At 52.1% G+C, this 16,009-nt stretch overlaps 1 protein-coding gene across 9 annotated transcripts; it reads right to left on the bottom strand.

Annotated features, from left to right (window-relative positions):
* Positions 1-3,583: 3,583 nt before the first annotated feature.
* Positions 3,584-12,372, bottom strand: Fhl3 (four and a half LIM domains 3). 9 transcript variants are annotated; one of them, XR_011368945.1, is made up of 7 exons: positions 11,749-11,909; positions 6,431-6,606; positions 6,153-6,327; positions 4,738-4,907; positions 4,462-4,648; positions 4,049-4,359; positions 3,584-3,668 (listed from the first exon to the last, which is right to left on the bottom strand). XR_011368945.1 is itself a non-coding variant. In XM_070008731.1 (7 exons), the coding sequence occupies exons 3-7, from the start codon at positions 6,584-6,586 to the stop codon at positions 4,205-4,207; spliced, it is 843 nt and encodes a 280-aa protein (XP_069864832.1). In that variant the 5' UTR covers positions 6,587-6,606; positions 11,749-11,828; positions 12,296-12,330; the 3' UTR covers positions 3,584-4,204. The 9 variants fall into 9 exon arrangements, 8 of the variants coding, with proteins under 8 accessions (XP_069864832.1, XP_069864834.1, XP_069864833.1 ...); XM_070008731.1 differs by adding an exon at positions 12,296-12,330 and having other exon boundaries at positions 3,584-4,359; positions 11,749-11,828; XM_070008733.1 differs by lacking the exon at positions 11,749-11,909 and adding exons at positions 8,872-9,027; positions 9,815-10,024 and having other exon boundaries at positions 3,584-4,359.
* Positions 12,373-16,009: the final 3,637 nt, after the last annotated feature.

The raw sequence follows: 16,009 nt of genomic DNA on the forward strand, positions 1-16,009 counted from the left end.
ATGCTGCTGCTTATTATTATTTTTATATTATTGTTGCTGTTGTTATTATGCAAGTCCTGGGGCTTGAACTCAGGGTCTGGGAACTGTTCCTGAGCATTTTTGCACAAGGATAGTGCTGTTTCACTTAAAGCACAGCTTTACTTCTTGCTCTTCAGTGATCAATTGGAGATTAGAGTCTCATGGACTTTCTTGTCCAAGCAGCTTTGAACTAAAATCCTTAGGTCTCAACTTCCTGAGTAGCTAGGCTATAGGCATGAGCCATTGGTGCCTCAACAGTGCTTTTTTGATTTTTTAAACAAAATTCACATGTTAAGAAACTTCATTTGTTTTATCAGCAGGAGATTCAAAGTATGGTGCACCTAAACAGTGAAGTGCTATACAGTCTTGAAAAGTCAAGGTTGGGGCTGTGGGTCAGTGGTAGTAAACTTGCCCTGCATGTGAAAGCCACTGATTTCATCCCCAGCATAAGGCAGGCCTAGGAAGTTGATATCATGTGTATGTACACTTCTAGGTAGTAAAATGAAAATGTATGGCCAATGTGTTCATATGAGATTATTCATTCTCAACAAAAACTAGATGCCCCAGGATCTATTAGCAAGTCTATACAATGCATTATTATTCAGCAATGAAGGAATTCTAGGAGTGAACCCTGAAAAGCATCATTGCTGCATACAAAAGTCATATGCAAAAAATGACACAATGTGTGGTCAAAAAAGCAAATCCATGGAGACAAAGAGTAGATGAATGGTTTCTTATAACTGGCAATGACTACAAATGGTCCCAAGGAATCCTTTTTGGGGTAAGAATATTCCAAAATTGGGCAACTTTTTTTTTTTTTTTTGTGGGTTCTGGGGCTTGAACTCTGGGCCTGGGCGCAGTCCCTGAGCTCTTCAGCTCAAGGCGAGTGCTCTACCACTTGAGCCACAGCACCACTTCTGGGTTTCGGGTGGTTTATTGGAGAGTTTCATGGATTTTCCTGCCCGGGCTGGCTTTAGACCACAATCCTCATATCTCAGCCTCCTGAGTACCTGGGATTACAGGCCTGAGCCACCGGTGACTGGCTAGAGATATTTTTTACGTGTACACATTTGTTTTCTTTCTTCCTTCAGCCTCCCCCCTCTCTTTTCTTTCTTTTTTTGGTTGGTCCTGGGTGCTGGCCCTCAGCTTTCCCCCTCAAAACTAGTGCTCTACCCCTTTAAGCCACAGCACCACTTCTAGTTTTCTAGTGGTTAATTAGAGATAAGAGTCTTCCTGTGGTTTATTGGAGATAAGAGTTTCATGGATTTTCCTGCCTGGGCTGGCTTTAGACCACAATCCTCAGATCTCAGCCTCCTGAGTACCTGGGATTACAGGCCTGAGCCACTGGTGACTGGCTAGAGATATTTTTTAGGTGTACACGTTTGTTTTCTTTCTTTTTTTTTGGTCGGTCCTGGGGCTTGAACTCAGGGCCTGGGTGCTGTCCCTCAGCTTTTCCCCTCAAAACTAGTGCTCTACCACTTTAAGCCACAGCACCACTTCTAGTTTTCTAGTGGTTAATTGGAGATAAGAGTCTTCCTGGTCTGGCTTTGAACTATGATCATTAGATTTCAGCCTGCTGATTAGCTAGAATTATAGGCATGAGCCATCAGCACCTGGCTTTTGTTTCTTATCTGTCACTTGACAGGCCCCAACCTCATATATTACTTTTCAAATTTAAAAATAAATTGCTTGTAAGATGTTAAATCTAAAAATTTTATATATTTGGGCTGAGGGCCTGGCTCAAATGGGGTGCCTGCTTTGCAAGTTCAAGGCCCATGTTCAAACTCCATCCCTTCAATGAAATAAATGTGTACACAGAAATAAAGGAAAGTTGGGTGCTGGCAGCTCATGCCTGTAATCCTCAGGAGGCTGAGATCTGAGGATTGTGTATCCCAGCCAGCTCAGGTAGGAGAGCTTGTGAGACTCATATCCGATTAACTTCCAACAAAGAAACAAATGAAGTACAGGTTGTAGCTGAGGATCCCTTTCTCTTCAGGGGGAAGGTAGAGCACTCAAGCATCTACTCTGTCATTCAGCCCCAAAACGCTCTTTCACCTACACTGCCACAAACTGGTCCCTAGGTCTTGTCTTTGTCCCTGCTGCGCCATCTTCTGCCTCCTGGACTACTGCCCAGTGCACGGGTGTCCCGGATAACCTGCTCAATTTACCCCTCCAATCCATTCATTATTCACGCACTGCTAGTAATCTCCTTGAACCCCATCTTCTCTCACGACTCTCTGCTTTTACATATTTGCACGGGCTGCTTTGCCCACAGGGTGAGGTCTGTTTAACTTGGCATCTGACTTCTCAGGAGCTGGGCTCTACCATGCCATTTTAGTCTTTTGGCCACTTCCTTTAAATGCAATGACGCGTTGCTTCCCCACAGCAGCGCATGTTTCCAGGCCTGGGGGGGGCGGGGGAGCCTTTGGCCAGCTGCTCTCTAAGCTGGGATTGCTCTTCCTCAACAAGTATTTATTGACCCTGCCGTAAATGCCGGGAGCTGAACAGGAGGAGTGAGCCAGGCAGGGGCGAGCCCAGCCCCCGGGTTGGCGGGGAAGGGGAGGCAAACGACACAACGAGAACCTAAACCGACAAGTGGAAGCTCTTCGTTAGAGGCACTGGCGTTAAGGCGTTTGGCAAGATCTGTCCACAAGGTCCATCAACTCAGGCGTCATAAAGTTGAGGCTTTGCACTGGGGCCGGGAGGGCTTCGAAGCGCGGGTGCACCGGTGACTTCACCCCGGCAGCTCGGTGGCGGGGAGGGTGCCCGTCCCGGTTTCTGCCCTGCGGTGGGGCCCCGCCTTCCCGAGGCCGAGGGGTGGGCGGTGGATCGGGGGGGGGGGGGTAAGGGCCGGGTCTACCCCTCCCTCCCTCCCTCCCCAGCCTCGGGCCGCGGAGACCCCCAGAGCGCACAAACCTGCACCCGCAGCCAGACCTTGCAGCCACGGGGTAGGAGGGAGAGGGGGAGGGACCGGGGGTGCGAGCCCCGCCCATCGCCCCATTTCGGGGACAGTTCCCCCTTCCCACTTATTCCCGCCCCCGCCCTTGAATCACGGAGGGGGGGGAGGCGGGGCCATGACCCATTCATACTGGGAATCGGATCCAGATGTTCCCGCGGCGCGTGCAGCAACATCCTTGCCTTTTTTGGCAAAAAAACGTGCGGCGGGCGAGCGGATCCGGATCCCGGGCCGCCCCCACTAATCCTCGGGAAGGGGGTGATGGTGATGGTTAAAAGACCTGAGGGGTCTGCCTGACTGGGGAATCTAGGCGCCTGCACTGAGGGGGGGTGGGGAATCGGGGCGGAGCTGTTAGGGGAGGGAGAACCCCACTGTCTTCTGGCTCCAGTCTGGGACCTCCCTTCCCTACTGGGAGCTTGAGCCCTCTGCCAGCAGGGGGTTGGCAGGCCAAGCTTGGAACAGCCCGGTAGCTGCTGTGGGGGATCCCCTTCCTGGAGGGGGGGAGGGGCTTTCCCACCCCATGGCCCGCCCCACAGAGGTCTAGAAGAGCTAGAGTCCGCAAAGAAAAGTTTTGTCACCTTCTGGACAGACCAACACGCAGAGGCCTGGGCCTCCTCACACTGCTTTATTGCAGAATCTAGGACAGGGTGAGCTAACCCGCACCCCTCTCTGCCCATCTCTGGGCTAGATGGAGCTGAAATAAAATGAGAAGATGGACATGAGCTGGGCAGCCCCCAGTACCTTAGGACCCCCACCCGATGCTCTGGGGATGCAGATGGGACTTAGGCAGGGTGGAATCAAAAAAGACAGAGGAGTTTTGAGGACTTCTCAGACACAGATAAGAAACTTTAGGTGGATTCAGAGAAGTCTAGACTGAAGTCTAGAAGTCTAGACTGATCTGGGTCCCGGTGTCTAGATTTGGAGGGCTGGGAATCTAGAGCCCCGATTTGGTTGAGGGAGCTTGATCTGGAAAGTCAGACTGTAAGAGAGGGCTCAGTTCTGGAATTCAGATTTGGGATAGTGCAGCCTGAATCCAAAAGAGCCTGAGTTTGGGGGCCCTGGGTCAATGAGTACCAGTTGGGGTGTGATGGAATAGGGGAGACAATCTTGAAGCTCAGGAGAAGCCTCATTCTGGGGAGGAGCTGGATCCCAGAGATGGTTCAGGAAAGTAGCCAGAGTCCTGGTGTCCTGGAGCCCTGGTTTGGGAAAGCCCAGGCCAGGAGCCCTGGCTCAGAGCCCTTCCTGGCTGCAGCCCTGGCACATCACTTGGTCTCCATTGGGCACAAAGCCTTGGCCCACCAGGGAGGTGGAGCAGCGGGCGCAGCAGAAGCAGCTGTGGTGCCAGTGCCGGTCTTCATAGGACACGTACTTGCCTCCACCAAGTCCTGAAGAGAGGTTAGTGCTGCAGATCTGGGGTGACTCCTACCCCACAGCAGTACCCACTACCACACCCAGCCCTTGCCTGCACCCTCCTCCACCTGTCCCACCTGTGATGGGGCTCTTGCAGCTGCTGCACTTGGGTGCAAAGAGTTCTCCAAAACAGGCCACGCAGTAAGGATCCTCATCCCGAGAGGTGAACTGCTGTCCTGCCAAAGGTGTCTGGCACCCAGTGCAGACCAGGCATTCTCGATGCCAGGGCTGATCGCGGTATGTCACTCCCCCCTGGGTCAGCGTCTGCAGGGGTAGTATCCATCAGCAGAGGGAGTGGGTATTCCCATCCCACACAGCAGGCCTTACCCCTAACCCGCTGGCCCAGCCCCCACCTTGCTGCAGCGGGCACAGCGAGGAGCAAACTTGTTCTCATAGCAGGGCACGCAGTAGTGAGCACCCTTGTCGGGCACAAAGGAACGTGAGCCCAGCGGCTGCTCACAGCCACTGCACAGGAAGCAATGTTCATGCCACGTCTGGCCTCCATATTCCAGCTTCCGGGACCCTGTGGGAAACAGGAGTCCCACTTAGAGGTTGTGTCCCAGCTCCTGAGGGCCATTTTGCTAACCCCTAACCACCCCTTCCCCAGCATCCCTACTGCTTCTATAGCCTGAGCAGGGTGGTATCCACACACATGCAGCAAGACCCCCACCATGTATATTGCACATGCTAGGCTCTCCCCAAACACTGGACACTGTGTTCAACAGGTTAGGCAAATGTGTTAAGCTTCTGTATATCTGATAAGATTATACCCAAGATTATTTTAACATCCTCCATGTAATTGACATGTTGACTCAGTACATGCTAAGCCCTTATACACCAGAAATGAATTTCACACACACAGACAGACACACACAGACACAGACACACAGACACACACAGACACAGACACACATACACACATACACACAGACACACAGACACACAGACACACAGACACACACACACACACACACACACACACACACACACACACACACACACACACACACACACACACACGAAAGCCCACATATACCATGCAAGCAAATCTCTTCCTACACTAAGTACTAATGTACCAAGTATGGGATGTGTAGTATATGGTGTGTGTGTGAGTGTGTGTGTGTATGTTTTTTGTGCCAGTACTAGGGCTTGAAGTCAGGGCCTAGGCACTATCCTTTAGTTTTTTCACTCAAACTCATAGTGCTTTACCACTTGAGTCAGAGCTCCACTTCTGAATTTTTGCTGATTAATTGGAGTCTCATGAACTTTCTTATCTTTGAATCAGGATCCTCAGATCCCAGCCTCCTGAGCAGCAAGGCTTATAGGTGAAGGCATGTTACACTCCTCCATGTTCCTGACATGTTACTCTCCATACATGCCAAGTCCTCACATGTCTGTCAGACAAGCATGTGGGTCTCTACACATGATTGGTTTAACCTCTCCTCCCACAAAGTTCCAATGCAGCAAGCACAAGTCTTAGCGCACCCTGAAGTTCCTCTATGCATGCAGGTTCACATACCACACATGTTTAGCTCCTAGGAGAGCACCAGTTTTTGCACCTGTCCAGTTTTCATGGGCAGACTGGATGTGCCAATCCCTGTGAACCTCACTGGCACACCAGATTTCCAGGAACGTACTGCCTGTGCAAGCACGTGTGTGCATGTCATGCGAGCTACCCATGCTGTGCCTCCATATACGTATCAGGCAAATGTGAAGGTCCTACAGAAGTGCCAGGCATGCCACCCTGCATGAGGCCCCTGGGACGTACCAGGCATGACGGTCTCTCCACAGGCAGAGCACTGTGAGGAGAAGGCACTGCAGTAGCAGTCATTGCAGAGCAACTCGCTCTCCTGGCAGGTGAAGGGCTCATCAGCTAGTGAGCGCTGGCAGCGGCAGCAGCGGAAACAGCCCTCGTGGAAGTGGCGGTCCTCATAGAAGAGCTCCTGTGGAGGCATGGCAGGGATACTGGCACCCAGGAGAGGTAGACCCATCCTCTGCCTCCTCCTGCCAGGGTCCACTCTTTGCCCTGCCTTGTCTGGTTCTTACCCTGGAGTCATGCCCAATAAGCTGCTGGCACTCAGCACAGGTGTTGGCAAAGGTGTCATCATAACAGGGCACGCAGTAGGGACCGCTGTCTGTCTGGATGTACTTACGGCCAAACAGGGACTCGCAGCATTTTGCACAGTCGAATGTCTCGCTCATTGTTGCAATGTGAGTGAGCCCTGTTAGGAAGAGAACGTGGGGTAGGAGTCATCCAGAATGGCTCTAACTTATCCCGTAGTAAAGAGCAATATGCATTTAAAAAAAAAAAAAAAAAAAAGGAAGGTGGTTCAAAGCCAGCCTGGGCAGAAATATCCATAAGACTCCAATTAATTAGCAAAAAGCTGGACGTAGAGATGTGCAGCTTAAGTGGATAGAGCACTTGTGTGTGTGTGTGTGTGTGTGTGTGTGTGTGCGTGCGTGCGCGCCAGTGCCAGTTCTGAGGCTTGAACTCAGGTGCTGTCACTTCAGCCGCAGCTCCACTTCCAGCTTTTTTGCTATTGGAGACAAGAGTCTCACAGACTTTCCTGTCTGGGCTGACTTTGAACCATGATCCTCAGATCTCAGCCTCCTGAGTAGCTAGGATTTATAGGTGTGAGCTACTGGTGCCCCGCTAGAGCATTATCTTTGTGTGAAAAAAGTGAAGGGACAGTATCCAGGCCCTGAATACAAGCCCCAGTACTGGCACAAAAACAAACAAACCAACAAACAAATGAAAGCAAGAAGAAACCAGGCACAAGGAAAGCCAGATTATGGGCTGGGAAGATGGCTCAGTGGTAGAGCGCTTGCCTTGCATGCATGAGGCCCTGGGTTCGATTCCTCAGCACCACATAAGCAAAAAGAAAAAAAGCCGGAGGTGGCACTGTGTCTCAAGTGGTAGAGCACTAGCCTTGAGCTGAAAAGCTGAGGGACAGCGCCCAGGCCCAGAGTTCAGGCCCACGACCGGACCTCCCCCCCAAAAAAAAAGCAAGAAAAAAAAAGTCAGATGAGCCAGAGGGCAGCAGGTGCGGCTAGGGAAGGGCTGCTCTGGAAACTCAAAAGTCCTACATATTTATTTCTGTAAAAAAAGTGGAAAAGGGTCAGGAAAAAAAGTCAGGAAGCAGAGTTGTTTTCTTATCTTGGCCTTGGCAGATCTGGGGGGGAAGGGGCTTTTCCTGGGTCAGTGACTCATTTCCTGCCCAGCCTGAGGTTAGCCTTCATGTCCCTCACTGTCCCAGGATAGCAGGGACAGGAAGCCCCCTACTCTATATCAGATGGACAGCCCTCTCACCTTTTCCTGAACCCCCCACCCCCTGGGTATAAAAGAACCTTTACCTAGAGCTCTGACCTGAGAAGTTAGGGAATGAGAAGGGGCAGTGTAGGCCCCATCCTGATCCAGGAAACGGTGGAATGCTAGAGCGATGCTGGACTGGTGAAGCATGGAGGGTGGTGTCAGAAGTCCGGCCTCCCCTCCCAGGAGGATCAGCCAAGCAAAAGGAATTTGAGACATTCAGCCTACGTTTAGGCAGGAAGGAAATCCTGCAAGCTGGACACAGCTAAGTGTCCCCAGCTGGATCCTCTACCTTCATCCCCTTCCACCCTTGCTGTGTCTCTGGTCACATCAGTCTGGGCAGCCTTGCCTGCAAACATCTGCTGCAGCTGTGCTGGCACTGAGGGCCAGCTGTCAGATTCTGCCAGCAGGAGGGAGAAAAAGGGAAAACGAGATGCCAGGGGAAGCAGAGAAGAATTGGAGACAAGAACAGAGTGCCCCTTGGCACCTTCTGCCAGGCATCTCTCCTGGCTGCATCTCAAAGTCTTCAGGGCCCTTCTCTTCTCTAGGTCATGACTTCCAATCCCCTACCTCTGGAGAAACAGCCTCTTCCCACCTTTCCTGATTCCTCGGTATCTGAGACTGAGTGTGAAGGGTGGAAGAGACCTGTCTTCCCCAATCAGGCCCCCTTCTTAGGTGGGGAGGACATAGGGGAGTCCTAAAAGCTATTGCTACAGACACCCAGCCCCCCACCAAACCTCAGACACTTTCCATTTTCTCAGGAACAAAGCATGTTTGTGGGATGAGGTCATCCACACAGCTGCCTGTGGAACAGGAACATGAGGAACAAGGGTGTGCGTGTGCATGTGTGTGGAAAGTGGGGTTCCCAATCCCTTCTACAGCCTGATTCCAGTCTCTGGCTCCAATGTCCAAGCTCCTGGACTCTGGCTTCCTCCACCATGAAGCCTGCTCCCTGAGAACTGGGTGGTGAAGAGGAACATGAGGACCCATAGGAAGGGGATGTCCTCCCAGCTGTACTATAGGCCTGGGGAAGTTAATGGGAAGTACAAAAGAACCCACCAACCCCCTTTCCCGCCCTATTAGATTCCTTGGACTAGCAGTCCCCAGAGCCTGCCCTGGCTCAAGTTGAAGGAAAAAGCCCTCCTCTTCTCAGCCACCCCCAACGGGAAATTCTCACCAACAGCGTCACTCTGGCTTGGAGTTCAGACTTCAGGCGCCAACAGATGCCCTAAGCCTGTAGGGCCTGAATCTTTGGGGCTTATGAGTTTGAAGCCTTCCTTCTGGACAATGGTAGAACACTCCAAGAGGAGCACGTGGTGACTAGAGCTAGGGTCTTCAAAGCAAGAACCTTTAGGGTAAGGTCTAGGCTGTAAGGTGGAGAGTATCTTCCCTGACACTAGCCCTAGGTTTCCTCTGGCCCAGTATCTGAGGATTGCCTGGGCTGTAAGCCACTGGGCAGCAGGGGGCCACACAGATGGAGTTCAGCCATGTGCCCTGGGTCTTTTCCTTCCTGGTTTGGCCAGCAGCAGCAGCCACCATCCCAGGCCCAGGCTAGCCCTGGATCCGCCCTCTGGGAGCTTGGGCACTGAGACTGGTTACCCCAAATAGGGTATGGGTGTGGCTTCAGCTTCCTTCCCAGAATCCCCCAATCCCTTAATCTATCCAGATGGACTCTGATGAGGGCAGTAAAGGGCACCATCAAGCCCACCTGTCTCTGCCTGTCCCTGTCCCTCCCCCTTTCTCTGGCAAAGCTGCAGAACCCAAGGGGTAAGTGTAGTCTTATATTCCTTTCTGGCTGATAAGGGCAGGATTTACAGGAGATGGCTTGCATCCCCTTTGCCTACCAACACACACCACTATACCTAGACCTAGCTACAACATACCACCCCTTTCCCTCCCCAGTAAACCTCCTGAAGCTCAGAATAGCCACATATCTGTATAGTGCCATAGTGTGTATAGACTTGCACAAGCTGTGAAATATAAACCAGAGTTGGCATCCTGTGACCTTGGACAAGTCACACACCCTGAGCCCAAGAGTCCATCTAATTAAATGAGATGATGCTATCTTCTACCTTCTGGAGTTGTTGTCAGACTTAAATATGAGAAACCTTGCAAAGCACCTGGCAGGTAACAACTCCTCAGGAAACTGTAGCCATCTGTATTTTCTCTATGAGCCCCTTGCTGGCATCTGACAGGTCTCCAGCAAGCCTGGATCAGGGAACTGGCCTGGACATTTTCAGAATAGGCCTAGAGAGAATAGTAGAGGTCGGAGGCCCATGTGCCTAGCAGGGAAAAATACTGGGACTAATAGTGATTCCAGCCTAGTTAGCCTGACTCCAGTGGGCATAGCTGTAAGAGGTCTCATACAGGTACACAGGTGTACACACCTATTTTCTGCTCTGTCCTCACAAAGTACATTCACACTATCGTCTCATCAGATCTCACAAAAGGCAGTCAGAGCACAAAGCAGCCAGGAACAGGGCAGGGACATGGCCAAGGTTGCTCAGGTATCAGAGGAGGCTCTTGTGCCTTACAACCTGGAGTCCTCTCCTTAGAGATGCTTCAGTGGTGGTAGAGGGGGTGGTCAGCTTTTCAGCAAAGGGAGGACAGGAGAGACACCAGAGCCCAGCTTTCCTCCCACCAGTCCTGTGATTGGAAGACACCCAGAAGCCTTCCCAATTACCCATGCCAACTGCTCAACCCTTTTGTCTACCCCCCACCCCACCCTCTACCATACACAGTCTAAGAGGACCTAGGCCTGGCCTCACAGCTGTGAGTCAGAATCACAGCAGACCCCTCCCCCAACTCCTAGGAGTTGACAGGAGACTTAAAGGAAAGAAATAGAAGTCCTCCTCCACTGCCCCCCCACTCCCCTCCCTGCTACCAGGCATTAACCCCAAACTCTGCTCTCCCTCTCCCTCCCCCACAAAGCTTGGAAGTCCAAGCAGTTTAGGGGAAAGGGGGTGGGGAGCAAATCTGGCAGCTGCTCTGGGGATAGGAGAGGAACAGTTCATTCACCCGGGTCCCCCAGGGCTGAAGCAGCTCTTCCAAGATTTGAGTTTAAAAATAAGTTAAGGCTGTCTTGGTGGTTGAGTTTTGTGCACAGGGCTCCTTTTTTTATCTCTCTTAGTCTCAGGCCCTCAGCTTTCTGTATGATCTTAGAGTCCTATCTTCCCATAGCTTTGTTAACAACCCCTTCCCCCCCCCCCCCCCCCATTCAAGGCTGGATCTTTCTTGGAGGTCTATCTCAGAGCTCTACCCGGCCTCCACTTAGCAGTTCTGCCCACTTAGGCTGCTGTCTTTAGGTCCGGGTCTCTCTGAATCTCTAAAGAGGTTCTTCCTCCACTCTGGAGATCTCTATTTCTCTCTGTACATCCCATGTCTTGATGTCTCAGTGTCCCTAAAGGGCTGGATGTCTGGTTTCACCACCCCCTCTTTATCTGTCTCAGCATCCAGTCCTTGATCTCTTAGCATCTCGGCCTGCCGGGAGTGTTGGTCTCTAGTAAGGTCTCTAAGGCCTGAGGCAGATTTAACACGAGCCTGAGGAAGCTCTAGCCTCAGGGCCCTCCCCGGCCTTGGGAAGGGCCCAGCTATGTGTGCTTTTTCAAACCCGGATCCACTCCTTGCCTTGGGTCCTGTAGCTCAGCAGCTCAGTCCGTCCAGCCTGGGTCCCTGTTTGAATAGTCTCCTGCAGCCTCCGGTGGCTGGTGTGTCCCTGTCTGTCTCGGTCTCTCCCCTCGACAGGCTGTCGAGAAGCCTCATTTTCTCCAACCCTCCAATGTCCCTCTCGATTTTTCAATTTTAAACTTGATCCCCTCCCCCGCCCAACTCTCGCAGCGGCTCCCGCCCAGCCGGGGTGGTCGGAAAAGGGCGCGCTCCTGGGCTCCGCGTGTCCCGCGAGCCCGCGGTGGAACCGGGCGGAGGACGGGAGGCAGAAGTGTGGGGAGGGGGGGGGCGGGCGGCTCGCGGGGCCCCCTCTGCACCCCGTGGTTCCGGCGCGGAGCCGGTCCCGGGAGCTGGGGAGCTGGGTCGGGCGGGGGTGGGGGCCGCTCACCTCCAAGCGGGCGCGAGATCGGGGCGCGCGCGCGGCGCGAGTGGGGCGGGCAGCCGGATCCCTGGGCGGCTGGCTCCTACCTGCGGGGCCGGGGCCGAGCCGGGGCCGCGCGGCCAAGACAGCGGCTACCTCGGGCTGTGCTGGCGAGTGGGCGCGCGGCCCCGAGGCTCCGAGGAAGTGAGCGCGGGCCCGCCCCGCCCCCCCCGGCCCCCCAGCCTGCGGGCGGGGGCCAGACCCCGCCCTCTCCCCGCCGGCCGCCAGCCCGCCCCCGCCAGCCCCCCTCGGGCCCTGCCCAACCTGGCTCCCCAAACTACCCGGCTGCTAGCACCCCGCCCCGGCCCCCCTGCGGCCGCGCCAGCCACTCTCTCTCTCTCTTTCTCTCTCTCTCTGCGTCCCCTTCCCCAAACCCCAGTTGCAGCCAGGGACCCCTGTATTCTCTCCCCCAGGGGCGCACGCAGGACCCAGCGGGGACGGGATCCCGCTGGGGAACCTAGCGTCCTCACGCGTGCTCGCGTTCCTCCGTCACCTCACCCCAACCCCAGCTTACCCCCGACTGACTGCCCGAGAGGGAGTGTTTTTTATTTGACTTTCATGGCCCTGTCAGTGGGGACCAGAGGGGTGAAGGGAGGACCCCCGCCCCCAGCACACACCTCTAGGATCTGACCTTGAAAGGGCTTTATTCGGTAACTGAGTGACAATAAATAGCCTTCCCACCCCTGGCTGCGTCCTGGCACCGAGGGGGTCCTGCCTCTGTGTCCAAAGGGCAGGCCTGGGATAGTTGGGACCTTTTGCGGCCCAGGAGACCCTAAAAGTCCCCTGCCTTTCTCCGGAAGGGGGGTGAGCAGTGTGAGTGGCTGGGGCGCTGCAGGGCGGCGACCGAGGAACCCTCTGTCATTTCTGACCCTCTGGCTTGTCAGCGTGCCTGGGCGAGAGGACTGGCGCCTGCCAGGGACACAGGGCCCCTCCAGGTCTTTGAGGCCACCCCCCCTGGGATCCTCAGGCTTGTCACTAGGAATAAATAGCTTCAGTCTGGAAGGGTGGGGGAGGAAAGGAGGAGGTTCTGCTGTTCTGTTTGCAAAACAAGACAACAAACTAACCCTGGAAACCACCTCAGCATCTAGGGGAGATGCACATGCCCATAGAGGCTCCCCTTCACCCCAATACCCCAAGCTCTCAATGCAGGGCCCTTGGGAAGCCTGAGGCTCCTAAAGACATTCCCCTCGGTATCAGTTCATCTCTCTCTCTCTCTCTCTCTCTCTCTCTCTCTCTCTCTCTCTCTCTCTCTCTCTCTCTCTCTCTCTCTCTCTCTCTCTCTCTCTCGTCGGTCGTGGGGCTTGAACTCTGGGCTTGGCCGCTATCCCTGTGCTCTTCAGTTCAAGGCGAGCGCTCCACCGCTTGAGCCCACAGCACCACTTCCGGTTTTCTAGTGGTTAATTGGAGATAAGAGTCTCACAGATTTTTCTGCCCGGGCTGGCTTTGAACTGTGATCCTCAGATCTCAGCCTCCTGAGTAGCTAGGATTACAGGTGTGAGCCACTGGCTTTTCGGTATCTGTTCTCTAGGTCCCAAGTAAACTTCCAGACCTTCTTTTAAAACTTAATTGCTTATTATTGTTGATGCCTAAACTGTAAGTGGCATGAGAGCAGGCATTTGGGTCCTGTTTAACACTGCAGTCCCATTTGGTGCACAGCCAATGCCTGACATGTAAGTAATGTCTGATGAATGAATGTATGACTATTTCAATGTGGTTCCCTACTTCCTCAGTTAGGGCGATAGGCATCTGCTAGTGAGTTCAACAAGTGTATAGGCAGCCTGTGGATGGACTTTTCTCTGGGATTTTGTCTTGTAGGCACTGGAGACTCAGCCCAGGGTGATGCCTTAGAGGACTCTTTCTGTTTGGAGCAGAGGAGTCTGTTTTACAGTGAGAGAGCAAAGATGGGGAGTCATCAAAAAGGGATGGGTTATAAGTGAGCAAAAAAAGTGCCGGATGAAACGCAGAGTCTTGGGAGCTATGTTCTTCATTCACGCCTTGAATCTCTGCTGAACAGCCTTCAGGAGAGCCTATATTTCCTGAGTTCTTACTTTGTGCCAGTCTCTAAACACTTGATAAACATTAATGCATTTAATTAACAAAACATATATATATGTATATATATATATCTTTTTAGAGATGAGAAAATGGTGATGGGGGGGGGCACAGAGAGATGAATTTGCCAGTCACACAACTAATAATGGTAAAGTTAGTCAAACCCAGACTGGCAACTGTCAAAACCCTTTATGACAACATTGAGCTTATTAGGCTCTATATTATCATTTCACCTCTGTAGGCCTCTGTCTCCTCATCTGTTAAGTGGTGGACTCTGTCTTTTGGCACTGTTCTAAGGATAGGGCCAGGGTACACAATAGGTCTTCAGTATGTGAGAACTCTGTTCTCTTTCAGGATCAAGTGTTAAGGTCCTGCTGCTTAAACTTGGAATCTAGAGGTCACGAAAGTTAGGAGACCTCTGGCTCAGCCAGCCAGGGGAAGGGAGTCTGGCCTGGGGCAGTGGGACTATGCCCTTTCCCCTCTCTATTTCCACTCCCCAGTGGGCTCACATTTCTCTGCTTTATTTCCATTGGTCTAGGAAGACGTGCCCTAGGGAGTTCAAGGATCAGCCACATGGACTCCCTGTTCCTGTCCCCAATCTGTCCCCCCCCCCCCCTCCCTAGGAAACAGGTGTGTCTGAGCAAGAGTTGGAACCAGGGCCTGGGTACTGAATAGCAAGTCTTTGGTAAGTGGTATCTGGTTGCCTCTTCTTTACTCAGGACAACATATTCTTCCCTATCTCATACTCAGAGTCCCATAGTTTCTCCTCTCATCTTGCAAGAATTTTCAGAAGCAAGCCTTGGGTCAGTGCTGACAGGCCTCTTATGGTTTTCTCTGGGTGCTGAATCACTCTCTGGTGTCTGCAAACCACAAGCCCTCCTTCCTCCTGTGAGCAAATACCCTTTCTTCCTTGATGTATTGCTCACCCTTACCATTGCAATGCCTAGAGCCCTTGGAGACCTCAAGGCTTAACAATTATCCTCTTTCAAATTTCCCAGATACTTTCCTTGTGATCCCAAGCCTGCAGAGATGTAGACCTTGAAATTAGTGATTTTCATAGAGCATGGGAAAGAAGAATACAGAGAGAACATGGTTAAATGTTGACTATGCAGGGTACCATGCTTACACTAGTCATAAACTCCTTTAATCTTTACAAAAAACATGTGAGGTGGTTATTGCTATCACTTTACAGAGAAGATGGGGAAGGACATAACAGCTCAGATATTTTGACAATATGGCTTTAACTAACAAGTCAATAGGTGATAGTTGTGCAATTTCAATTTCAAACTGGGGCTGACTCCAGAATCTTCCACATCCAATGTAGAGATGGCTTCTTCTGCCTCTCTTGGTCAACACTTCTTCAGAGGAAGTGGCTGAGACTTCAGACAAGTGCCTGGGGCTGCCACCTGAATTTTCTGATGTTTTTGACTGCTGGCTGAGTTTCTTAACTGATATGAAGCTAGAAAAGTGGACACAGGCCAGATGACGAAGGATCTCATCTTCAAATGGCAGGTGACAAACAAAATGGAGTTTTGTTAACGAATGTAGCACCCATGCCCTCATTGAGCAAGGATCTAGTGCAGGAGTAGGAAAAACTTATCACACAGCAGATCCCAGCTATTTTCAACTCTTTCATGCCCACTGATCCCCTGGTCTTGGCATTTCTGGGGACTCTGAAACAAGGATTTCCCCAGACCTTTTCAGCTGGAGAGGTGATTACTGTTTTGAGAAATGGATACAATAATGGAACCTGCCGAAAGTCACATAGTGGAAAAGAAACCAAATGCCTCAGGATTTGCTTTGCACTCTCTCTCTCTCTCTCTCTCTCTCTCTCTCTCTCTCTCTCTCTCTCTCTCTCTCTCTGTCAACTTGAAGGCAGGGATAGTAATGCTAAAAAAAAAAAAAAAGATAGCTGTGGGTAGCTTGTGTCAGTGGTTCACACGTGAAATTCTAGCTACTCAGGAGGCTGATGTTTGAGGATCGTGTTTCAAAGCCAGCCCGGGTATGAAAGTTCATGAGACACTTTTCTCCAATTAGCCATCAGAAAGCTAGAAGTGGAGCTGTAGCTCAAATGGTAGATAGAGTTCCAGCCATAAGCAAAAAATTAAGTGACAAGGCCTAGCCCCTGAGTTCAAACCCTAGTACTGGCAGAAAAGACACAAAACACAACAAAACA

This window comes from Dipodomys merriami, unplaced genomic scaffold (genome assembly GCF_024711535.1).
Source record: "Dipodomys merriami isolate MVZ:Mamm:240054 unplaced genomic scaffold, mDipMer1.0.p SCAF_71, whole genome shotgun sequence".
Classification (NCBI taxonomy): domain Eukaryota; kingdom Metazoa; phylum Chordata; class Mammalia; order Rodentia; family Heteromyidae; genus Dipodomys; species Dipodomys merriami.

Coding starts and splice junctions, on each gene's coding strand:
- Fhl3 (XM_070008732.1), bottom strand. CDS start 6,586: ATGAGCGAGACATTCGACTGTGCAAAATGCTGCGAGTCCCTGTTTGGC. Junction 6,328..6,430: donor TTATTGGGCATGACTCCAGG/GTAAGAACCAGA, acceptor ATGCCTCCACAG/GAGCTCTTCTATGAGGACCG. Junction 4,649..4,737: donor GCTGTGCCCGCTGCAGCAAG/GTGGGGGCTGGG, acceptor CTACCCCTGCAG/ACGCTGACCCAGGGGGGAGT.